The 25,903-nt window shown below is 48.6% G+C and overlaps 1 protein-coding gene across 1 annotated transcript in view; it reads left to right on the top strand.

Annotated features, from left to right (window-relative positions):
- Window positions 1-15,043: 15,043 nt before the first annotated feature.
- LOC134342000 (mucin-2-like) overlaps window positions 15,044-25,903 on the top strand; it is a 34,346-nt gene continuing 23,486 nt past the window's right edge. Inside the window, exon 1 of the mRNA XM_063039934.1 lies at window positions 15,044-15,247. Within this exon, the coding sequence (XP_062896004.1) occupies window positions 15,044-15,247 (204 nt within the window). The remainder of the gene's footprint in view (window positions 15,248-25,903) is intronic.

The raw sequence follows: 25,903 nt of genomic DNA on the forward strand, positions 1-25,903 counted from the left end.
CAAAAGTTTAGAAATTTGAGGAAATCTGTGAACCGGACTTATATGGAATTTGCTTATGAGAAGTTTGTGTGTTTTGACCGGTGGTGCAGATATAACAATGTAAATGATGATTTTAACAGCTTGAAAGAGTTGGTTTTAATTGAAGAATTCAAAATGTGCGTCCCTGATGACATAAAGATGTATTTAAATGAAAAGGATGCTGCCAGTTTGCAGGAGGCTGCTAGATTAGCAGTTAAGTTTGCTTTAACTCATAACGTTAAGTTCACCCAGAATAAGAGCTTCCAAAAGAGTAGCAGGGATAACCAGAGTAAACCAGAAATTAAAGCTGGGACTAGTGACGAGGCTAAGGATGAAGGGAAGCAGTTGAAGGAGAAATATTCTGGTCTTCCTTGTTACTATTGTAAAAAAGCTGGTCATATGGTGGCTAATTGTTCTGTCCTGAAGAAGAAAAAGGAAAAGGAGGCAGTCCCACATGCCTGTGATCAGTATGTTGAAGCACCTATAAACCCACAGGGTTCTGAACATTCTGTTGAGGCTCAGTTAAGGACTGAGAGGTCTGACTGAGTTAAGTAGGGATTCCATCATTTTATGTCAGATGGGTTTGTATTAGTAATGGAAGGGTCAACCCTGGTACCAGTGAAAAATCTTCGAGATACTGGGGCTTCTCAGTCACTCATATTGGACAGCCTTCTAAAGTTTAGTGGTGAGACTAACATTGGTGAGGTAAATCTTATTAAAGGTATTGGGGGCAGCATTGTTTCTGTTCCATTGCACAAGGTAACTTTCAGTCAGGGTTGGTTTCGGGACCTGTAAAGATCGGATTATGCACCAGTTTACAGGTGGAAGATGTTACTTTGCTGTTAGGGAATGACTTGGCAGATGGTAAAGTTGTTCCTGCAGTGCAGTTGACAACTAAGCCAACCACTGACGACTCAGAGATGGATTTTAACATTTATCGCAGTAACTCGAAGTATGGCTAAAAAGTCTGCCAATGCAGACGGTTCTGTGCAGCATGATTCTGATACCCAAGATAGCCAAAATCAGGTTGACCAGGATTCAGGTTATGATGACTTGTCAGGGACCTTTCAGCCTTCATTGTTTCAACAGGATTCAAGTAGTAAGTCTGATGAGAAAGATTTATCCCTGTCAAGGAAGGAGTTTATAGCAGAACAGAACCGAGACCCTGAGATTGAAGCTTTATAAGAAACATCTTTCTCAGATGATGAGATTAAGAAAATGCCAGTAGGGTATTATCTCAAGGATGGAGTGTTAATGAGGAAGTGGAGGCCACCTGCTATACCTGCGAGTGAGGAATGGGCAATTATTCACCAAGTTTTAGTTCCTAAATTTTATTGGACTGAAATTTAAACTTTGGCACACAGTACGCCCTTAGAAGGCCACTTTGGAGTGAATAAAACTGTAAACAGGATTATGAAAGAATTTTACTGGCCGAATTTGAGGAAAGATGTTGTAACCTTTTGCAGGACCTGTCATACTTATCAAGTTGTGGGTAAACCTAATCAGGTCACCCCAGTGGCTCCACTCCAGCCTATACCTGCATTCAGTGAACCCGTTTCCAAAGTTGTAGTGGATTGTGTTGGCCCATTGCCAAAGACTAAAGCTGTCCATCAGTATTTTCTAGCTATTATGTGTACTGCATCCAGATTCCCAGAGGCAATACCTCTCAGAAATATTAAAGCTAAAACTGTGGCGAAGGCTCTTAACAAGGTTTTTTTTTTACTTTATTTGGTTTGCCTAAAGAAATCCAGTCTGATCAAGGAAGTAATTTTACATCTGGATTATTCCAGCAGGTAGTTTATGAACTGGGAGCTAAACAAATTACATCGTCTGAGTTCCATCCTGGCTTTAGAAAGATTTAATTCTACCCTCAAAACAATGATTAAGACATGCTGTGTTGAAAATGGAAAAGACTGGGATGAAGGAATACATTTGCTTTTGTTCACTGTAAAGGCTGATTTATACTTGTGCATTCGGGATACACCATATCCTACACCGTAGGCCCGATTTAAATTTTTGCGTAGCCCTACGCTGTAGCGAGCATGTGTAGTTGTGACTACATCACTCTGCCATTCACCACCAAAATGCAAGTTGGCGGTGGGGTTTCTCTGACACTGTTAAGCTCCTTCGTGAGAGACATAGAAACATAGAAAATAGGTGCAGGAGTAGGCCATTCGGCCCTTCGAGCCTGCACCGCCATTTATTATGATCATGGCTGATCATCCGACTCAGAACCCAGCCTTCCCTCCATACCCCCTGACCCCTGTAGCCACAAGGGCCATATCTAACTTCCTGTTAAACATAGCCAATGAACTGGCCTCAACAGTTTGCTGTGGCAGAGAATTCCACAGATTCACCACTCTCTGTGTGAAGAAGTTTTTCCTAATCTCGGTCCTAAAAGGCTTCCCCTCTATCCTCAAACTGTGACCCCTCGTTCTGGACTTTCCCAACATCGGGAACAATCTTCCTGCATCTAGCCTGTCCAATCCCTTTAGGATCTTATACGTTTCAATCAGATCCCCCCTCAATCTTCTAAATTCCAACGAGTACAAGCCCAGTTCACCCAGTCTTTCTTCATATGAAAGTCCTGCCATCCCAGGAATCAATCTGGTGAACCTTCTTTGTACTCCCTCTATGGCAAAGATGTCTTTCCTCAGATTAGGGGACCAAAACTGCACACAATACTCCAGGTGTGGTCTCACCAAGGCCTTGTACAACTGCAGTAGTACCTCCCTGCTCCTGTACTCGAATCCTCTCGCTATAAATGCCAGCATACCATTCGCCTTTTTCACCGCCTGCTGTACCTGCATGCCCACTTTCAATGACTGGTGTATAATGACACCCAGGTCTCGTTGTACCTCCCCTTTTCCTAATCGGCCACCATTCATATAATAATCTGTTTTCCTATTTTTGCCACCAAAGTGGATAACTTCACATTTATCCACATTAAATTGCATCTGCCATGAGTTTGCCCACTCACCCAACCTATCCAAGTCACCCTGCATCCTCTTAGCATCCTCCTCACTGCTAACACTGCCACCCAGCTTCGTGTCATCCGCAAACTTGGAGATGCTGCATTTAATTCCCTCATCCAAGTCATTAATATATATTGTAAACAACTGGGGTCCCAGCACGGAGCCTTGCGGTACCCCACTAGTCACCGCCTGCCATTCTGAAAAGGTCCCGTTTATTCCCACTCTTTGCTTCCTGTCTGCTAACCAATTCTCCACCCACACCAATACCTTACCCCCAATACCGTGTGCTTTAAGTTTGCACACTAATCTCCTGTGTGGGACCTTGTCAAAAGCCTTTTGAAAATCCAAATATACCACATCCACTGGTTCTCCCCTATCCACTCTACTAGTTACATCCTCAAAAAATTCTATGAGATTCGTCAGACATGATTTTCCTTTCACAAATCCATGCTGACTTTGTCCGATCATTTCACCGCTTTCCAAACGTGCTGTTATCACATCCTTGATAACTGACTCCAGCAGTTTCCCCACCACCGACGTTAGGCTAACTGGTCTATAATTCCCTGGTTTCTCTCTCCCTCCTTTTTTAAAAAGTGGGGTTACATTAGCCACCCTCCAATCCTCAGGAACTCGTCCAGAATCTAACGAGTTTTGAAAAATTATCACTAATGCATCCACTATTTCTTGGGCTACTTCCTTAAGCACTCTGGGATGCAGACCATCTGGCCCTGGGGATTTATTTGCTTTCAATCCCTTCAATTTACCTAACACCACTTCCCTACTAACATGTATTTCACTCAGTTCCTCCATCTCACTGGACCCTCTGTCCCTTACTATTTCTGGAAGATTATTTATGTCCTCCTTAGTGAAGATAGAACCAAAGTAATTATTCAATTGGTCTGCCATGTCCTTGCTCCCCATAATCAATTCACCTGTTTCTGTCTGCAGGGGACCTACATTTGTCTTTACCAGTCTTTTCCTTTTTACATATCTATAAAAGCTTTTACAGTCCGTTTTTATGTTCCCCACTAGTTTTCTCTCATAATCTTTTTTCCCCTTCCTAATTAAGCCCTTTGTCCTCCTCTGCTGAACTCTGAATTTCTCCCAGTCCTCAGGTGAGCCACTTTCTCTGGCTAATTTGTATGCTTCTTCTTCGGAATTGATACTATCCCTAATTTCTCTTGTCAGCCACGGGTGCACTACCTTCCTTGATTTATTCTTTTGCCAAACTGGGATGAACAATTGTTGTAGTTCATCCATGCAACCTTTAAATGCTTGCCATTGCATATCCACCGTCAATCCTTTAAGTGTCATTTGCCAGTCTATCTTAGCTAATTCATGACTCATACCTTCAAAGTTACCCCTCTTTAAGTTCAGAACCTTTGTTTCTGAATTAACTATGTCACTCTCCATCTTAATGAAGAATTCCACCATATTATGGTCACTCTTACCCAAGGGGCCTCTCATGACAAGATTGCTAGTTAACCCTTCCTCATTGCTCAAAACCCAGTCCAGAATAGCCTGCTCTCCAGTTGGTTCCTCGACATGTTGGTTCAAAAAACCATCCCGCATACATTCCAAGAAATCCTCTTCCTCAGCACCTTTACCAATTTGGTTCACCCAATCTACATGTAGATTGAAGTCACCCATTTTAACTGCTGTTCCTTTATTGCACACATTTCTAATTTCCTGTTTAATACCATCTCCGACCTCACTACTACTGTTAGGTGGCCTGTACACAACTCCCACCAGCGTCTTCTGCCCCTTGGTGTTACGCAGCTCTACCCATATCGATTCCACATCTTCCCGGCTTATGTCCTTCCTTTCTATTGCGTTATTCTCTTCTTTTTGTCCTCACATAAAACAGAGGACGGCAGATGTGTGGAGACCGAAGGGATCGAGGAAATGAGGATCGGGCAGAGACATGTGGCAGAGATGGGAGAGCAGCCTCCATCTTGTTGATGGTTAGAGGGACTGAATGGCCACCTCTTGCTGTTTCTCTTTCTATTCAAGTATTTTTATTGTTACTGTCCAAAATTAATAAGAGTACATCGAAGTAACCAACACTTACAATGTCTGTCTCAAGAAAAAAAGACATTGTTTTTAAGATTGAAAATTGTTTCAATTCTCCTGCTGTTTCTCACTTGATGTTTCAGTGTTCCTGTCCAGTGAGGCCGGAGTAAAGCGAATAGAAATTGTTTTCAACATTGAACTGATGTAAATGAAACCTGCACAATTCCTGTGTGGAAACAACAGGAATTCTGCAGATGCTGGAAATTCAAGCAACACACATCAAAGTTACTGGTGAACGCAGCAGGCCAGGCAGCATCTCTAGGAAGAGGTGCAGTCGACGTTTCAGGCCGAGACCCTTCGTCAGGACTAACTGAAGGAAGAGTTAGTAAGAGATTTGAAAGTGGGATGGGGAGGGCGAGATCCAAAATGATAGGGGAAGACAGGAGGGGGAGGGATGGAGCCAGGAGCTGGACAGGTGATTGGCAAAGGGGATATGAGGGGATCATGGGACAGGAGGTCCAGGGAGAAAGATGGGGCGGGGGGAACCCAGAGGATGGGCAAGGGGTATAGTCAGAGGGAGAAAAAGCAGAGAGAGAGAAAGAATGTGTGTATATAAATAAATAATCGATGGGGTACAAGGGGGAGGTGGGGCATTAGCGGAAGTTAGAGAAGTTGATGTTCATGCCATCAGGTTGGAGGCTACCCAGACGGAATATAAGGTGTTGTTCCTCCAACCTGAGTGTGGCTTCATCTTTACAGTAGAGGAGGCCGTAGATAGACATGTCAGAGTGGGAATGGGATGTGGAATTAAAATGTGTGGCCACTGGGAGATCCTGCTTTCTCTGGCGGACAGAGCGTAGGTGTTCAGCGAATCGATCTCCGAGTCTGCGTCGGGTGTCGCTAATATATAGAAGCTGGTAAGGGAGGAAGTGTAAGGGCATGTGTAGCACTTGTTCCGCTTACAAGGATTAGTATCGGGAGGGAGATCGGTGGGGAGGGATGGGGTGGGTCTCCCAGTCTGCGTCGGGTCTCGCCAATATATAGAAGGTGGTAAGGGAGGAAGTGTAAGGGCATGTGTAGCGCTTGTTCCGCTTACAAGGATAAGTACCGGGAGGGAGATCGGTGGGGAGGGATGGGGTGGATCTCCCAGTCTGCGTCGTGTCTCGCTAATATATAGAAGGTGGTAAGGGAGGAAGTGTAAGGGCATGTGTAGCGCTTGTTCCGCTTACAAGGATAAGTACCGGGAGGGAGATCGGTGGGGAGGGATGGGATGGATCTCCCAGTCTGCGTCGGGTCTCGCTAATATACAGAAGGTGGTAAGGGAGGAAGTGTAAGGGCATGTGTAGCGCTTGTTTCGCTTACAAGGATAAGTACCGGGAGGGAGATCGGTGGGGAGGGATGGGATGGATCTCCCAGTCTGCGTCGGGTCTCGCCAATATATAGAAGGTGGTAAGGGAGGAAGTGTAAGGGCATGTGTAGCGCTTGTTCCGCTTACAAGGATAAGTACCGGGAGGGAGATCGGTGGGGAGGGATGGGATGGATCTCCCAGTCTGCGTCGGGTCTCGCTAATATATAGAAGGTGGTAAGGGAGGAAGTGTAAGGGCATGTGTAGCGCTTGTTCCGCTTACAAGGATAAGTACCGGGAGGGAGATCGGTGGGGAGGGATGGGGTGGATCTCCCAGTCTGCGTCGGGTCTCGCCAATATATAGAAGGTGGTAAGGGAGGAAGTGTAAGGGCATGTGTAGCGCTTGTTCCGCTTACAAGGATAAGTACCGGGAGGGAGATCGGTGGGGAGGGATGGGATGGATCTCCCAGTCTGCGTCGGGTCTCGCTAATATATAGAAGGTGGTAAGGGAGGAAGTGTAAGGGCATGTGCAGCGCTTGTTCCGCTTACAAGGATAAGTACCGGGAGGGAGATCGGTGGGGAGGGATGGGGTGGATCTCCCAGTCTGCGTCGTGTCTCGCTAATATATAGAAGGTGGTAAGGGAGGAAGTGTAAGGGCATGTGTAGCGCTTGTTCCGCTTACAAGGATAAGTACCGGGAGGGAGATTGGTGGGGAGGGATGGGATGGATCTCCCAGTCTGCGTCGGATCTCGCCAATATATAGAAGGTGGTAAGGGAGGAAGTGTAAGGGCATGTGTAGCGCTTGTTCCGCTTACAAGGATAGTACCGGGAGGGAGATCGGTGGGTAGGGATGGGATGGATCTCCCAGTCTGCGTCGGGTCTCGCCAATATATAGAAGGTGGTAAGGGAGGAAGTGTAAGGGCATGTGTAGCGCTTGTTCCGCTTACAAGGATAAGTACCGGGAGGGAGATCGGTGGGGAGGGATGGGATGGATCTCCCAGTCTGCGTCGGGTCTCGCCAATATATAGAAGGTGGTAAGGGAGGAAGTGTAAGGGCATGTGTAGCGCTTGTTCCGCTTACAAGGATAAGTACCGGGAGGGAGATCGGTGGGGAGGGATGGGGTGGATCTCCCAGTCTGCGTCGGGTCTCGCCAATATATAGAAGGTGGTAAGGGAGGAAGTGTAAGGGCATGTGTAGCGCTTGTTCCGCTTACAAGGATAAGTACCGGGAGGGAGATCGGTGGGGAGGGATGGGATGGATCTCCCAGTCTGCGTCGGGTCTCGCTAATATATAGTAGGTGGTAAGGGAGGAAGTGTAAGGGCATGTGTAGCGCTTGTTCCGCTTACAAGGATAGTACCGGGAGGGAGATCTGTGGGGAGGGATGGGGTGGATCTCCCAGTCTGCGTCGGGTCTCGCTAATATATAGAAGGTGGTAAGGGAGGAAGTGTAAGGGCATGTGTGGCGCTTGTTCCGCTTACAAGGATAGTACCGGGAGGGAGATCGGTGGGGAGGGATGGGATGGATCTCCCAGTCTGCGTCGGGTCTCGCTAATATATAGAAGGTGGTAAGGGAGGAAGTGTAAGGGCATGTGTGGCGCTTGTTCCGCTTACAAGGATAGTACCGGGAGGGAGATCGGTGGGGAGGGATGGGATGGATCTCCCAGTCTGCGTCGGGTCTCGCTAATATATAGTAGGTGGTAAGGGAGGAAGTGTAAGGGCATGTGTGGCGCTTGTTCCGCTTACAAGGATAGTACCGGGAGGGAGATCGGTGGGGAGGGATGGGATGGATCTCCCAGTCTGCGTCGGGTCTCGCTAATATATAGAAGGTGGTAAGGGAGGAAGTGTAAGGGCATGTGTAGCGCTTGTTCCGCTTACAAGAATAAGTACCGGGAGGGAGATCGGTGGGGAGGGATGGGATGGATCTCCCAGTCTGCGTCGGGTCTCGCTAATATATAGAAGGTGGTAAGGGAGGAAGTGTAAGGGCATGTGTAGCGCTTGTTCCGCTTACAAGGATAAGTACCGGGAGGGAGATCGGTGGGGAGGGATGGGGTGGATCTCCCAGTCTGCGTCGGGTCTCGCTAATATATAGAAGGTGGTAAGGGAGGAAGTGTAAGGGCATGTGTAGCGCTTGTTCCGCTAACAAGGATAAGTACCGGGAGGGAGATCGGTGGGGAGGGATGGGATGGATCTCCCAGTCTGCGTCGGGTCTCGCCAATATATAGAAGGTGGTAAGGGAGGAAGTGTAAGGGCATGTGTAGCGCTTGTTCCGCTTACAAGGATAAGTACCGGGAGGGAGATCGGTGGGGAGGGATGGGATGGATCTCCCAGTCTGCGTCGGGTCTCGCCAATATATAGATGGTGGTAAGGGAGGAAGTGTAAGGGCATGTGTAGCGCTTGTTCCGCTAACAAGGATAAGTACCGGGAGGGAGATCGGTGGGGAGGGATGGGATGGATCTCCCAGTCTGCGTCGGGTCTCGCTAATATATAGAAGGCGGTAAGGGAGGAAGTGTAAGGGCATGTGTAGCGCTTGTTCCGCTTACAAGGATAAGTACCGGGAGGGAGATCAATGGGGAGGGATGGGATGGATCTCCCAGTCTGCGTCGGGTCTCGCCAATATATAGAAGGTGGTAAGGGAGGAAGTGTAAGGGCATGTGTAGCGCTTGTCCCGCTTACAATGATAAGTACCGGGAGGGAGATCGGTGGGGAGGGATGGGATGGATCTCCCAGTCTGCGTCGGGTCTCGCCAATATATAGAAGGTGGTAAGGGAGGAAGTGTAAGGGTATGTGTAGCACTTGTTCCGCTTACAAGGATAAGTACCGGGAGGGAGATCGGTGGGGAGGGATGGGATGGATCTCCCAGTCTGCGTCGGGTCTCGCCAATATATAGAAGGTGGTAAGGGAGGAAGTGTAAGGGCATGTGTAGCGCTTGTTTCGCTTACAAGGAGAAGTACCGGGAGGGAGATCGGTGGGGAGGGATGGGATGGATCTCGCAGTCTGCGTCGGGTTTCGCAATATATAGAAGGTGGTAAGGGAGGGAGTGTAAGGGCATGTGTAGCGCTTGTTCCGCTTACAAGGATAGTACCGGGAGGGAGATCGGTGGGGAGGGATGGGATGGATCTCCCAGTCTGCGTCGAGTCTCGCTAATATATAGAAGGTGGTAAGGGAGGAAGTGTAAGGGCATATGTAGCGCTTGTTCCGCTTACAAGGATAAGTACCGGGAGGGAGATCGGTGGGTAGGGATGGGCTGGATCTCCCAGTCTGCGTCGGGTCTCGCTAATATATAGAAGGTGGTAAGGGAGGAAGTGTAAGGGCATGTGTGGCGCTTGTTCCGCTAACAAGGATAAGTACCGGGAGGGAGATCGGTGGGGAGGGATGGGGTGGATCTCCCAGTCTGCGTCGGGTTTCGCTAATATATAGAAGGTGGTAAGGGAGGAAGTGTATGGGCATGTGTAGCACTTGTTCCGCTTACAAGGATAAGTACCGGGAGGGAGATCGGTGGGGAGGGATGGGATGGATCTCCCAGTCTGCGTCGGGTCTCGCTAATATATAGAAGGTGGTAAGGGAGGAAGTGTAAGGGCATGTGTAGCGCTTGTTCCGCTTACAAGGATAAGTACCGGGAGGGAGATCGGTGGGGAGGGATGGGATGGATCTCCCAGTCTGCGTCGGGTCTCGCTAATATATAGAAGGTGGTAAGGGAGGAAGTGTAAGGGCATGTGTAGCGCTTGTTCCGCTTACAAGGATAAGTACCGGGAGGGAGATCGGTGGGGAGGGATGGGGTGGATCTCCCAGTCTGCGTCGGGTCTCGCTAATATATAGAAGGTGGTAAGGGAGGAAGTGTAAGGGCATGTGTAGCGCTTGTTCCGCTTACAAGGATAAGTACCGGGAGGGAGATCGGTGGGGAGGGATGGGGTGGATCTCCCAGTCTGCGTCGGGTCTCGCTAATATATAGAAGGTGGTAAGGGAGGAAGTGTAAGGGCATGTGTAGCGCTTGTTCCGCTTACAAGGAGAAGTACCGGGAGGGAGATCGGTGGGGAGGGATGGGATGGATCTCCCAGTCTGCGTCGGGTCTCGCTAATATATAGAAGGTGGTAAGGGAGGAAGTGTAAGGGCATGTGTTCCGCTTGTTCCGCTAACAAGGATAAGTACCGGGAGGGAGATCGGTGGGGAGGGATGGGGTGGATCTCCCAGTCTGCGTCGGGTCTCGCCAATATATAGAAGGTGGTAAGGGAGGAAGTGTAAGGGCATGTGTAGCGCTTGTTCCGCTTACAAGGATAGTACCGGGAGGGAGATCGGTGGGGAGGGATGGGGTGGATCTCCCAGTCTGCGTCGGGTCTCGCTAATATATAGAAGGTGCTAAGGGAGGAAGTGTAAGGGCATGTGTGGCGCTGGTTCCGCTAACAAGGATAAGTACCGGGAGGGATATCGGTGGGGAGGGATGGGATGGATCTCCCAGTCTGCGTCGGGTCTCGCTAATATATAGAAGGTGGTAAGGGAGGAAGTGTAAGGGCACGTGTAGCGCTTGTTCCGCTTACAAGGATAAGTACCGGGAGGGAGATCGGTGGGGAGGGATGGGGTGGATCTCCCAGTCTGCGTCGGGTCTCGCTAATATATAGAAGGTGGTAAGGGAGGAAGTGTAAGGGCTTGTGTAGCGCTTGTTCCGCTTACAAGGATAAGTACCGGGAGGGAGATCGGTGGGGAGGGATGGGATGGATCTCCCAGTCTGCGTCGGGTCTCGCCAATATATAGAAGGTGGTAAGGGAGGAAGTGTAAGGGTATGTGTAGCACTTGTTCCGCTTACAAGGATAAGTACCGGGAGGGAGATCGGTGGGGAGGGATGGGATGGATCTCCCAGTCTGCGTCGGGTCTCGCCAATATATAGAAGGTGGTAAGGGAGGAAGTGTAAGGGCATGTGTAGCGCTTGTTCCGCTTACAAGGAGAAGTACCGGGAGGGAGATCGGTGGGGAGGGATGGGATGGATCTCCCAGTCTGCGTCGGGTCTCGCTAATATATAGAAGGTGGTAAGGGAGGAAGTGTAAGGGCATGTGTAGCGCTTGTTCCGCTTACAAGGAGAAGTACCGGGAGGGAGATCGGTGGGGAGGGATGGGATGGATCTCCCAGTCTGCGTCGGGTCTCGCTAATATATAGAAGGTGGTAAGGGAGGAAGTGTAAGGGCATGTGTAGCGCTTGTTCCGCTTACAAGGAGAAGTACCGGGAGGGAGATCGGTGGGGAGGGATGGGATGGATCTCCCAGTCTGCGTCGGGTCTCGCTAATATATAGAAGGTGGTAAGGGAGGAAGTGTAAGGGCATGTGTGGCGCTTGTTCCGCTAACAAGGATAAGTACAGGGAGGGAGATCGGTGGGGAGGGATGGGGTGGATCTCCCAGTCTGCGTCGGGTCTCGCCAATATATAGAAGGTGGTAAGGGAGGAAGTGTAAGGGCATGTGTAGCGCTTGTTCCACTAACAAGGATAAGTACCGGGAGGAAGATCGGTGGGGAGGGATGGGATGTATCTCCCAGTCTGCGTCGGGTCTCGCCAATATATAGAAGGTGGTAAGGGAGGAAGTGTAAGGGCATGTGTAGCGCTTGTTCCGCTTACAAGGAGAAGTACCGGGAGGGAGATCGGTGGGGAGGGATGGGATGGATCTCCCAGTCTGCGTCGGGTCTCGCCAATATATAGAAGGTGGTAAGGGAGGAAGTGTAAGGGCATGTGTAGCGCTTGTCCCGCTTACAATGATAAGTACCGGGAGGGAGATCGGTGGGGAGGGATGGGATGGATCTCCCAGTCTGCGTCGGGTCTCGCCAATATATAGAAGGTGGTAAGGGAGGAAGTGTAAGGGTATGTGTAGCACTTGTTCCGCTTACAAGGATAAGTACCGGGAGGGAGATCGGTGGGGAGGGATGGGATGGATCTCCCAGTCTGCGTCGGGTCTCGCCAATATATAGAAGGTGGTAAGGGAGGAAGTGTAAGGGCATGTGTAGCGCTTGTTTCGCTTACAAGGAGAAGTACCGGGAGGGAGATCGGTGGGGAGGGATGGGATGGATCTCGCAGTCTGCGTCGGGTTTCGCAATATATAGAAGGTGGTAAGGGAGGGAGTGTAAGGGCATATGTAGCGCTTGTTCCGCTTACAAGGATAAGTACCGGGAGGGAGATCGGTGGGTAGGGATGGGCTGGATCTCCCAGTCTGCGTCGGGTCTCGCTAATATATAGAAGGTGGTAAGGGAGGAAGTGTAAGGGCATGTGTGGCGCTTGTTCCGCTAACAAGGATAAGTACCGGGAGGGAGATCGGTGGGGAGGGATGGGGTGGATCTCCCAGTCTGCGTCGGGTCTCGCTAATATATAGAAGGTGGTAAGGGAGGAAGTGTATGGGCATGTGTAGCACTTGTTCCGCTTACAAGGATAAGTACCGGGAGGGAGATCGGTGGGGAGGGATGGGATGGATCTCCCAGTCTGCGTCGGGTCTCGCTAATATATAGAAGGTGGTAAGGGAGGAAGTGTAAGGGCATGTGTAGCGCTTGTTCCGCTTACAAGGATAAGTACCGGGAGGGAGATCGGTGGGGAGGGATGGGATGGATCTCCCAGTCTGCGTCGGGTCTCGCTAATATATAGAAGGTGGTAAGGGAGGAAGTGTAAGGGCATGTGTAGCGCTTGTTCCGCTTACAAGGATAAGTACCGGGAGGGAGATCGGTGGGGAGGGATGGGGTGGATCTCCCAGTCTGCGTCGGGTCTCGCTAATATATAGAAGGTGGTAAGGGAGGAAGTGTAAGGGCATGTGTAGCGCTTGTTCCGCTTACAAGGATAGTACCGGGAGGGAGATCGGTGGGGAGGGATGGGGTGGATCTCCCAGTCTGCGTCGGGTCTCGCTAATATATAGAAGGTGGTAATGGAGGAAGTGTAAGGGCATGTGTGGCGCTTGTTCCGCTAACAAGGATAAGTACCGGGAGGGAGATCGGTGGGGAGGGATGGGGTGGATCTCCCAGTCTGCGTCGGGTCTCGCTAATATATAGAAGGTGGTAAGGGAGGAAGTGTAAGGGCACGTGTAGCGCTTGTTCCGCTTACAAGGATAAGTACCGGGAGGGAGATCGGTGGGGAGGGATGGGGTGGATCTCCCAGTCTGCGTCGGGTCTCGCTAATATATAGAAGGTGGTAAGGGAGGAAGTGTAAGGGCACGTGTAGCGCTTGTTCCGCTTACAAGGATAAGTACCGGGAGGGAGATCGGTGGGGAGGGATGGGGTGGATCTCCCAGTCTGCGTCGGGTCTCGCTAATATATAGAAGGTGGTAAGGGAGGAAGTGTAAGGGCATGTGTAGCGCTTGTTCCGCTTACAAGGAGAAGTACCGGGAGGGAGATCGGTGGGGAGGGATGGGATGGATCTCCCAGTCTGCGTCGGGTCTCGCTAATATATAGAAGGTGGTAAGGGAGGAAGTGTAAGGGCATGTGTTCCGCTTGTTCCGCTAACAAGGATAAGTACCGGGAGGGAGATCGGTGGGGAGGGATGGGGTGGATCTCCCAGTCTGCGTCGGGTCTCGCCAATATATAGAAGGTGGTAAGGGAGGAAGTGTAAGGGCATGTGTAGCGCTTGTTCCGCTTACAAGGATAGTACCGGGAGGGAGATCGGTGGGGAGGGATGGGGTGGATCTCCCAGTCTGCGTCGGGTCTCGCTAATATATAGAAGGTGGTAAGGGAGGAAGTGTAAGGGCATGTGTGGCGCTGGTTCCGCTAACAAGGATAAGTACCGGGAGGGAGATCGGTGGGGAGGGATGGGATGGATCTCCCAGTCTGCGTCGGGTCTCGCTAATATATAGAAGGTGGTAAGGGAGGAAGTGTAAGGGCATGTGTGGCGCTTGTTCCGCTAACAAGGATAAGTACCGGGAGGGAGATCGGTGGGGAGGGATGGGGTGGATCTCCCAGTCTGCGTCGGGTCTCGCCAATATATAGAAGGTGGTAAGGGAGGAAGTGTAAGGGTATGTGTAGCACTTGTTCCGCCTACAAGGATAAGTACCGGGAGGGAGATCGGTGGGGAGGGATGGGGTGGATCTCCCAGTCTGCGTCGGGTCTCGCCAATATATAGAAGGTGGTAAGGGAGGAAGTGTAAGGGCATGTGTAGCGCTTGTTCCGCTTACAAGGATAAGTACCGGGAGGGAGATCGGTGGGGAGGGATGGGGTGGATCTCCCAGTCTGCGTCGGGTCTCGCTAATATATAGAAGGTGGTAAGGGAGGAAGTGTAAGGGCATGTGTAGCACTTGTTCCACTAACAAGGATAAGTACCGGGAGGAAGATCGGTGGGGAGGGATGGGATGTATCTCCCAGTCTGCGTCGGGTCTCGCCAATATATAGAAGGTGGTAAGGGAGGAAGTGTAAGGGCATGTGTAGCGCTTGTTCCGCTTACAAGGATAAGTACCGGGAGGGAGATCGGTGGGGAGGGATGGGATGGATCTCCAAGTCTGCGTCGGGTCTCGGCAATATATAGAAGGTGGTAAGGGAGGAAGTGTAAGGGCATGTGTAGCGCTTGTTCCGCTTACAAGGAGAAGTACCGGGAGGGAGATCGGTGGGGTGGGATGGGGTGGATCTCCCAGTCTGCGTCGGGTCTCGCTAATATATAGAAGGTGGTAAGGGAGGAAGTGTAAGGGCATGTGTAGCGCTTGTTCCGCTTACAAGGATAAGTACCGGGAGGGAGATCGGTGGGGAGGGATGGGATGGATCTCCCAGTCTGCGCGCAGCACCCCCGGTTTGGTTCCGAGGCTCCGCCCACCGCGCTGATGACGCGCAGACGACTTCGCGCATGCTCATTACGGGCAGGGCGGTGTTGTTTTCCGTTCTCTGTTGAAGTGGGTCGGCGGTGGGATCGGGATCCGGGAAAGGATTATTCTCTGCGGGGCAACACCGACAATTTCCATTCGGTGAGTATTGAAGCCGGCCCCGAGTAGGGGAAGTCTGATGTTGGGCAGTGAGTCCCTTTAACTTTCTCGAATTCAAACAAGAGAAAATCTGGAGTTGCTGGAAATGCGAGCAACTTCCACAAAGTGCTGGAGGAACTCAGCAGGCCCGGCAGCACCCAGGAAAAGAGTACAGTCGGCGTGACCGGCCGAACCCCTTCGGCAGGACAGGAGAGTAAAAGGTGGGGGTGGGGAAAGGAGAGAGAAACACAAGGTGATCGGTGAAACCTGAAGCGGGAGGGGATGAACTTTCCCGAACTGGCGGCCTCGCCTCGCTTCCTTCACAGAATCTGCCGGGGTCGGTCCGGGTTGTGAGACCTTCACACCGAACCGTCTGAGATGAGCCGCCACTCAGCCCCTGTTGTTCTGGTCCTGTTAGCAGGAAGACGTAAACCATTTCTACATTGTTACTGACAGAGAATCGTATAATTTGTTTTCCGTGTGTTATCTGAATGTACTTGCCTGTGATGCTTCTACAAATCAGTGTTTTTCTCTACCTGTAATTTCCCGTACTTGCGCACTTGTCAATACATTCAACAGGACCTGAGAAATCTTAGTGAGATTCGATTAGTGATGATCATCTTGGCAGCTCGGTTGGCCGAATGTAAAGAGACAGGACACTGTTAAATGCAAGACGCTGAACAGTGTTGATGATCAGAAGGTTCTTAGGGTCCAAATTCATCGCTCCCTGAAAATGATTGCACGGATTGATCGGGTGGTTAAGAAGCCAAATGGCATGTTTGTCTTTATTAGTCGAGACGTTGAGTTCAAAAGTCTGGAAGTTGTGTTGCAGCTTTATAAAACCCTGAGGGTGGCCTCATCTTGGCACAGGAGGAGGCGATGGGTTGACACGTCGAAACGGATAAATAAGGAGGGCATCTCCCTCGTCCTGGAATGAAAAGCCTCATCCCGAGAGCAGATGCAGCGGAGATGGAGGAACTGTGAGAAGGGGATGGCATTTTTTCAAGAGACAGGGTGAGAAGTGGAATGGTCCAGGTAGCTGTGAGAATCTGGTGGCTTATAGTAGACATCAGTAGATAAGCTGTCTCCAGAGACAGAAACAGAAAGATCAAGAAAGGGGAGGGTAGTGTCAGAAATGGACCAGGTAAACTTGAGGGCAGGGTGAAAGTTGGAGGCAAAGTTAATGAAGTCAACAAGCTCTGCATGCGTGCAGGAAGCAGCGCCAATGCAGTCGTCGATGTAGCGAAGGAAAAGTGGGGGACCGATACCAGAATAGGTTGGGAACATAGATTGTTCCACAAAGCCAACAAAAAGACAGGCAAAGTTGGGACCCATATGGGTGCCCATGGCTACACCTTTAGCTTGGAGGAAGTGGAAGGAGCCAAATGAGAAATTATTAAGAGTAAGGACTAATTCTGCTAGATGGAGCAGAGTGGCGGTAGAGGGGAACTGGTTAGGTCTGGAATACAAACAGAAGCGGAGAGCTTTGAGACCTTCCTGGTGGGGGATGGAGGTATACAGGGACTGGACATCCATGGAGAAAATGAAGCGGTGGGGGCCAGGAAACTTAACATCATCAAAAAATTTCAGAGTGTGGGAAGTGTCACGAACATAGGTAGGAAGGAATTGAACAAGGGGGGATAAAACAGTGTCGAGGTATGCAGAAATGAGTTTGGTGGGGCAGGAGCAAGCTGAGACAATAGGTCTACCTGGACAGGCAGGTTTGTGGATCTTGGGCAGGAGGTAGAAATGGGAAGTGCGGGGTGTGGGAACCATCACCAACTTTATTTGCTCAGGAGATCTCCCATCCACTGCTATCAACCTTATAGTTTCCACACCCCCCACTTCCTGTTTCTACCTCCTACCCAAAATCCACAAACCTGCCTGTTCTTTTTTAAAGAAAGGGGCTTCCCACCTCCACCATCAACTCTGCTTTCAAATGCATCTCTCCCATTTCACGCACATCTGCTCTCACCCCATCCTCCCACCACACCTCTAGGAATAGGGTTCCCCTTGTCCTCACCTACCACCCCACAAGCCTCCGGGTCTAACATTTAATTCTCCGTAACTTCCGCCATCTCCAACGGGATCCCACCACTAAGCACATCTTTCCCTAGCCCCCCCCCCGCTTTCAACAGGGATTGCTCCCTATGCGACTCCCTTGTCCATTCGTCCCCCATCCCTCCCCACCGATCTCCCTCCCAGCACTTATCCTTGTAAGTGGAACAAGTGCTACACATGCCCTTACACTTCCTCCCTCACTACCATTCAGGGCCCCAAACAGTCCTTCCAGGTGAGGTGACACTTCACCTGTGAGTTGGCTGGGGTAATATACTGCGTCCGGTGCCCTGATATGGCCTTCTATATATTGGTGAGACCCGACGCAGACTGGGAGACCATTTCGCTGAACACCTACGCTCTGTCCACCAGAGAAAGCAGGATCTCCCAGTGGCCACACATTTTAATTCCATGTCCCATTCCCATTCTGACATGTCTATCCACAGCCTCTTCTACTGTCAAGATGAAGCCACTCTCAGGTTGGAGGAACAGCACCTTATATTCCGTCTGGGTAGCCTCCAACCTGATGGCATGAACATTGACTTCTCTAACTTCCGTTAACGCCCCACCTCCCCCTCGTACCCCATCTGTTATTTATTTACTTTCCAGCTCTTAGCTCCATCCCTCCCCATCCTGTCTTCTCCTATCATTTTGGATCTCCCCCTCCCCCTCCCACTTTCAAATCTCTTACTGTCTCTTCTTTCAGTTAGTCCTGATGAAGGGTCTCAGCCCGAAACTTTGACTGTACCTCTTCCTATAAATGCTGCCTGGCCTGCTGCATTCACCAGCAACCTTGATGTGTGTTGCCGGCCACTTATTCATTTATTTACCAGCTATCTGCGCTCCTGAAAGATGTATACACTTCACTTAACTCTCCCTGCGGAAGATCCCGATCAGCAACCCAGGCGGTCAATTTGCACACACTTAAAATTGTGAATGCCCCTCAGGATAGAGGGGTGCATATTTAAAACCGAGATGCAGTGAAATTTCTTTAGCCAGAGTGTGATGAATTTGTGAAATTATCAGAGGCAGCTGTGGAGGCCAGGTTGGGGGTATTTAAGACCGACAATAGACGGGAAATTGAGAAGATAGGTGAGGGGTGGGAATGGGGCAAGAGCTGGGGAGTGAGAAGTGGATCCAGGTGAGGGGGAGGTGGGAAGGTGGAAGTAGTGTTAGGGGTGGGAGAAGAGTCGCGGTGGAAACACGGGTGAGGTTAGACAGTGCAATGAAGATTCACCAGACTGATCCCTGGAGTGGTGGGGTCATCATATGAAGAAAGATCAAATGTGATAACCCTTTCATTTAGAGAATTGAGGACTGAGGGGTGAACACATTGAAATGCACAACATTATTACCGGTTGAACCAGGGATCCCAGTCTCTGAAAAAGGGGGTGGACTGTCCGGGACTGAGATGAATTAAATGAAATTGAATCAGATTTATTTCTTATCTCCTTCATATACGTGAGGAGTAAAAATCTTTATGTTGTATCTCTATCTAATTATGCAATGTGCAATCATAGTTATTTAAAGTAATTTATAATAAATAGAACAGTCAATGTAATATAGAGTACACTCGAGTCGGCATGAGTTCATCAGTCTGATGGCCTGGTGGAAGAAGCTGTCCAGGAGCCTGTTGGTCCTGGCTTTTACGCTGCGGTACCATGTCCCAGACGGTAGCAGCTGGAATAGACTGTGGTTGGCTTGGTTTCCCAATGATTCTTCAGGCCCTTTTTACACACCTATCCTTGTAAATGTCCTGAATAGTGGAAAATTCACAACTACAAATGCGCTGGGCTCTCTGCATCACTCTCTGCAGAGTTCTGCGATTGAGGGAAGTACAGATCCCATACCAGGCAATGATGCAGCCAGGCAGGATGCTCTCAATTGTGCGCATGTCAGACTTCTTCAAGCGTCTGAGGTGAAAGAGGCACTGTTGTGCCTTTTTCACCACACAGTCGATATGTACAGAACAGGTGCTGTCCTCAGTGATGTGGATGCCGAGGAACTTCAAGCTGTTCACTTTCTCAACCCTAGATCCAATGATGTCAATAGGGGTTAGCCCATCTCCATTTCTCCCGTAGTCCACAACCAGCTCCTTTGTTTTGGCAACATTGAGGGAAAGGTTGTTTTCTTGACTTCTTCCCTGTAGGCCACCTCGTTATTGATTGAGATTAGGCCAATCAATGTAGTGTTGTCAGCAAATTTACTTAGCAGATTGGAGCTGTGGGTGGTGATACAGTCATGAGTATACAGAGAGTAAAAGAGAGGACACAATATGCAGCCCTGAGGGGCACCTGTGTTGGCAATCAGAGGGTTGGAGGTGAGGGAGCCCACTTTTACAACCAGCTGGCAATCTGACAGGAAGTCCAGGATCTAGCTGCCCAAGGCAGGGTCAAGGTGAGGGCTCTGAGATTCTTATTGAGCCTGGATGGAGCTACGGTATTGAATGCCGAACTCGAGTCCAAGAACAGCATTCTCACATAAGCATCCTTCTTCTCCAGATGTGTAAGGATGGTACGTAGAGCTGTGGCTATTGCATCATTTGTCAATCGATTGTTTCAGACTAAACACATTGATGAAGGGAGAGCCATAGATGTGGTGTATATGGATTTCAGCAAAGCATTTGATAAGGTACCCCATGCAAGGCTTACTGAGAAAGTAAGGAGGCATGGTATCTAAGGGGACGTAGCTTTGTGCATCCAGAACTGGCTTGCCCACAGAGGGCAAAGAGTGGTTATAGACGGCTCATATTCTGCATGGAGGCCGGTGACCAGTGATGTGCCTCAGGGATCTGTTCTGGGACCCTTACTCTTCGTGATTTTTATAAATGACCTGCATAAGGAAGTGGAGGGATGGTTAATAAATTTGCTGATGACACAAATGTTGAGCGTGTTGTGGACAGTGTGGAGGGCTGTCAGAGGTTACAGCAGGACATTGATAAGATGCAAAACTGGGCTGAGAAGTGGCAGATGGAGTTCATCCCAGATAAGTGTGAGGTGGTTTACTTTGGTAGGTCAAATATGATGGCAGGATATAGTATTAATGGTAAGACTCTTGGCAGTGTGGAGGATCAGAGGGATCTTGGGGTTCGAGTCCATAGGACGCTCAAAGCAGCTGCGCAGGTTGACTCTGTGGTTAAGAAGGCGTATGGTGCATTGGCCTTCATCAACCGTGGGATTGTTTAAGAGCTGCGATGTAATGTTGCAACTATATAGGACCCTAGTCAGAGCCCACTTGGAGTACTGTGCTCAGATCTGGTCACCTCACGACAGGAAGGACGTGGAAACCATAAAAAGGGTGCAGAGGAGATTTACAAGTAAGTTGCCTGGATTGGGGAGCATGCCTTATGAGAATAGGTTGAGTGAATTCGGCCTTTTCTCCTTGGAGCAACAGAAGATGAGAAGTGACCTGATGGAGGTGTACAAGATAATGAGAGGCATTGATCATGTGGATAGTCAGAGGCCTTTTCCCAGGGCTGAAATGGCTAGCATGAGAGGGCCCAGTGTTATGGTGCTTGGAAATAGGTATAGAGGAGATGTCAGGGGTAAGTTTTTTTACGCAGAGAGTGGTGTGTGTGTGGATTGGACTGCCGGCGGCAGTGGTGGAGGTGGAAACGACAGCGTCTTTAAAGAGACTCCTGGATAGGTACATGGAGTTTAGGAAAATAGAGAGCTATGGGTAAGCCTAGATAGTTCTAAGGTAAGGACATGTACGGCACAGCTTTGTGGGCCAAAGGGCCTGTGTTGTGCTGTAGGTTTTCTATGTTTCAGGATCAGTACTTGGAGATATGATATGGTGGCCATTACAGAGAATTGGATGGCTCAGGGACAGGAAAGGTGACTTCAAGTGCCGGGTTTTGGATGTTTCAGAAAGGACAGGGAGGGAGGCAAAAGAGGTGGGGGTGTGGCACTGTTGATCAGAGATAGTGTCACGGCTGCAGAAAAGGTGGACATCATGGAGGGTTTCTCTACTGAGTCACTGTGGGTGGAGGTTAGGAACAGGAAGGGGTCAATAACTTGGTGTTTTTTTATAGGCTGCCCAATAGTAACAGGGATACCGAGGTGCAGATAGGGAAACAGGTCCTGGAAAGGTGTAATAATAACAAAGTTGTCATGATGGGAGATTTTAATTTCCCAAATATCGATTGGCATCCCCTGGAGCAAGAGTTTAGATGGGGTGGAGTTTGTTAGGTGTGTTTAGGAAGGTTTCTTGACACCATATGTAGATAAGCCTACAAAAGGAGAGACTGTACTTGATTTGGTATTGGGAAATGAATCTGGTCAGGTGTCCAATCTCTCAGGGCACTTTGGAGATAGTGATCATAATTCTATCTCCTTTACAATAGCATTGAAGAGAGATAGGAACAGAGAAGTTAGAAAAGTGTTTAATTGAAGTTAGGAATTATGAGGCTGTCAGGCAGGAAATTGGAAGCTTAAATTGGGAACAGATGTTCTCAGGGAAAAGTACGGAAGAAATGCGGCAAATGCTCAGGGGATATCTGTGTGGAGTTCTGCATAGGTATGTTCTCATGAGACAGGAAAGTTATGGTAAGGTACAGGAACTGTGGTGTACAAAGGCTGTAATAAATCTAGTCAAGAAGAAAGGAAAAGATTACAAAAGGTTCAGAGAGCTAGGTAATGTTAGAGATCTAGAAGATTATAAAGCTAACAGGTAGGAGATTAAAAAGGAAATTAGGAAAGCCAGAAGGGCCCATGAGAAGGCCTTGGTGGGCAGGATTAAGGAAAACTCCAAGGTATTCTACAAGTATGTGAAGAGCAAGAGGATAAGATGTGTAAGAATAGGACCTATCAAGTGTGACAGTGGAGAAGTGTGTATGGAACTGGAGGAAATAGCAGAGGTACTTAATGAATACTTTACTTCAGTATACACTATGGAAAAAGAACTTGGTGATAGTAGTGATGACTTGCAACAGACTGACAAGCTTGAGCATGTAGATACTAAGGGAGAGGATGTGCTGTAGCGTTTGGAAAGCATTAAGTTGGATGAGTCGCCGGGACCAGACGAGATGTACCCCAGGCTACTGTGGGAGGCGAGGGAGGAGATTGCTGATCCTCTGGCGATGATCTTTGAATCATCAATGGGGATGAGAGAGGTTCTGGAGGATTGGAGGGTTGCGGATGTTGTTCCTTTATTCAAGAAAGGGAGTAGAGTTAGCCCAGGAAATTATAGACCAGTGAGTTGATGGAGAAGATCCTGAGAGGCAGGATTTATGAACATTTCGAGAAGTATAATATGATTAGGAATTGTCAGCATGGCTTTGTCAAGGGCATGTCGTGCCTTACAAGCCTGATTGAATTTCTTGAGGATCTGAGTAAACACATTGGTGAAGGAAGAGCAGTAGATGTAGTGTATATGGATTTCAGTAAGGCATTTGATAAGGTACCCCGTTGAAGGCTTATGGGAAAATAGGAGGCATGGGATCCAAGGGAACATTGCTTTGTGGATCCAGAACTGGCTTGCCCACAGAAGGCAAAGAGTGTTTGTAAACGCATCATATTCTGCATAGAGGCCAGTGACCAGTGGTGTGCCTCAGGGATCTGTTCTGGGACCCGTAGTCTTTGTGATTTCAATAAATGACTTGGATGAGGAAGTGGAGGGATGGGTGAGTAAATTTGCTGATGACACAAAGGTTGGGGGTATTGTGGATAGTGTGGAGGGCTGTCAGAGGTTACAGTGGGATGTTGCAGCTATATAGGACCCTGGTCCGACCCCACTTGGAGTGCTGTGCTCAGTTCTGGTCATCTCACTACAGGAAGGATGTGGAAACCAATGAAAAGGTGCAGAGGAGATATACGAGGATGTTGCCTGCATTGGGGAGCATGCCTATGAGAATAGGTTGAGTAAAGTCGGCCTATTCTCCCTGGAGCGACGGAGGATGAGAGGTGACCTGATAGAGGTGTACAAGATGATGAGAGGCATTGATCATGTGTATAGTCAGAGGCTTTTTGACAGGGCTGAAATGGTTGCCACAAGAGGACACAGGTTTAAGGTGTGGGTGAGTTCGTACAGAGGAGATGTCAGGGTTGAGTATTTTACTCAGAGTGGTGAGTGCGTGGAATGGGCTGCCGGCAACGGTAGGGTCTTTTAAGAGACTTTTGGATAGGTAAATGGAGCTTAGAAAACTGGAGGGCTATGGGTAAGCCTAGTGATTTCTAAGGTAACGACATATTTGGCACAGCTTCGTGGGCCGAAGGACCTGTATTGTGCTGTAGGTTTTCTATGTTTCTAGTTGGCGAACTGTAGGGGGGTGCATTTTGGATGGTATCAAGCCGCTGATCCAGCATCAAACACAACCCCATACACCTGCCCTCTTGCCATATCCTTTGCCCTGACAAATCAGTAAACTCTGACATCTCGCCTTAAACATATGCATGAATTTGGCCTCCAGTGCAGCCTGTAGCCAAGCATTCCACAGATCTACTACAGTCTGGCTAAAAATTCTTCTTAACACTGCTCTAAAGGGTACTCTCCTCAATTTTGAGGCTGTGCCCTCTAGTGTTGGATACCCCCACCAAAGGAAAGATACTCTACTTCTACCCTAGCCAGGTCTTTCAACATTCGGTAGGTTTCAATGAGATCCTCCCCCACCCCACCCCCGCATCCTTCTAAATGCCAGTGAATATTGGCCCAAAGCCGCCAAACACTCCTCAGATGTTAAACCCTTCATTCCTGGAATCATCCTCGTTAATCTCCTCTGGACTCTCCACAATGAATACACATCCTTTCTGAGATATTGAGCCAAAAACCATTGCCAATATTCAAAGTGCAGCCTGACTAGTGTCATATAAAGGCTCAGCATTATCTCCTTGTTTTTATACTTTATTCCCCATCAAATAAAGGACATTTCATTTGCCTTCTTTACCGCAGATTCAAACTGTAAATTAACTTTCTCGGAGTCTTGCATGAGGACTCCGAAGTCCCTCTGCTGCTCTGACATTTGAACCTTCTCCCCATTTAGATCATAGTGTGTACCAAAATGCATCATCATACTTTTCCCAACATTGTATTCGATCTGACACTTTTTTGCCCATTCTTCCAATTTGTCTTAGTCCAGTTGAAGTCTCATTGCTTCCTCAGCACTACCTGCCCCTCCACCTACCTTCATATCATCTGCAACCTTTGCCACAGAGCCATCAATTCTATTATCTAAATCATTGACAAACAATGTGAAAAGCAGTGGACAGAGTACTGACCCCTGTGGTACACCACTAGTCAGCCAACCAGAAAAAGCCTCCTTTATTCCCACTCGCTGCCTCCTGCCTGCCAGCCATTCCACTATCCATGCCAGTGTCTTTCCTGTAATGGCATAGGGTTTTACCTTGTTAAGCAGCCTCATGTATGGCACCTCATCAAACGCATTCTGAAAATCCAAGTAAATGATGTTATTCTGCTGTTGAAGAAAGGCTGAAAAAAATAAACCAGAAAACTATAGACCAGTGCTTCTGACATCAGTAGTGTGAAAGTTATGAGAAGCATGCATGTATAAGTACTTGAAAAGACAGGACTGATTTGGAACAGTCCTGACTTTGTTTGTTACTGGCAACACATTTTTTTTTGATGAGGTTATGGGGAATGTTACCAGGGAAGTAGATAAAGGCAATGCAGTGGATGATGTTTACGTACACTTTTGCTAGCATTTAACAATCCTGCGTAGGAGGTTGGTCAAGAAAATTCATTTGCATCATGTTCAACGTAAGGAAATAAATTGAAGTAGACAATGGTGTTTTGGGAGAAGGTAGACAGTGATGGTAGATGATTGTCTCCATTAATCGGGGCTTATGACCGGTGGAGAGCCGCAGGAATGATAGTTGGGTCTGTTGCTGTTTGCCATCTATATCAATGATTGGGATGATAACTTATTTAACTTGATAAGCACATTTGCATATGACACCAGGATTGGGGGTGTAGTTGACAGAGAGGCAAATTATCACAGGTTACAGTGGGATCCGTAACAGCTGGAAATACTGCGCTGACAATGGCAGATGGGATTTAACGGAGGCAAGTGCGAAGTGTTGCAGTATGGTAGGTCTTACACAGTAAACAGTAGAGCACTAAAAATTGTGGTGGAACAAAAGGATCTGGGAATACAGGTCCATAATTCATTAAAAGTAGCGCCACAGGTAGATCAGGTCATAAATAAAAGCTTTTGCCAGAATGACCTTCATAAATTAAATTATTGACTGCAGGAGACAGGATGTTATTTTGAAGTTGTATGAGACATCGGTGAGGCCGAATTTAGAGTATTGTGTGTAGTTTTGGTCACCTACCTACAGGAAAGATGTAAGTAAGTTTGAAAGAGTACTGGGAAAAATTTCAAGGATGTTTCTGGAGGACCTGACTAATAAGGAAAGGTTGAATAGTTTCAGACTTTAATCCTTGAAACGCTAAAAATTGAGAGGAGATTTGATAGGGCAGTACAACATGATGATGGGTATAGATAGGTAAATGCAAGCAGGCCTTTTCCACTGAAGTCGAGTGGAACAACAACCAGAGATCATGCATTATGGTTGAAAGATGAAAAGTTTTAGGGGGACATGAGTGCATATGTCTTCAATCAGAGAGTCGAGAGACAGTGGAACG

Source organism: Mobula hypostoma, unplaced genomic scaffold, assembly GCF_963921235.1.
Source record: "Mobula hypostoma unplaced genomic scaffold, sMobHyp1.1 scaffold_151, whole genome shotgun sequence".
In the NCBI taxonomy this organism is placed as follows: domain Eukaryota; kingdom Metazoa; phylum Chordata; class Chondrichthyes; order Myliobatiformes; family Myliobatidae; genus Mobula; species Mobula hypostoma.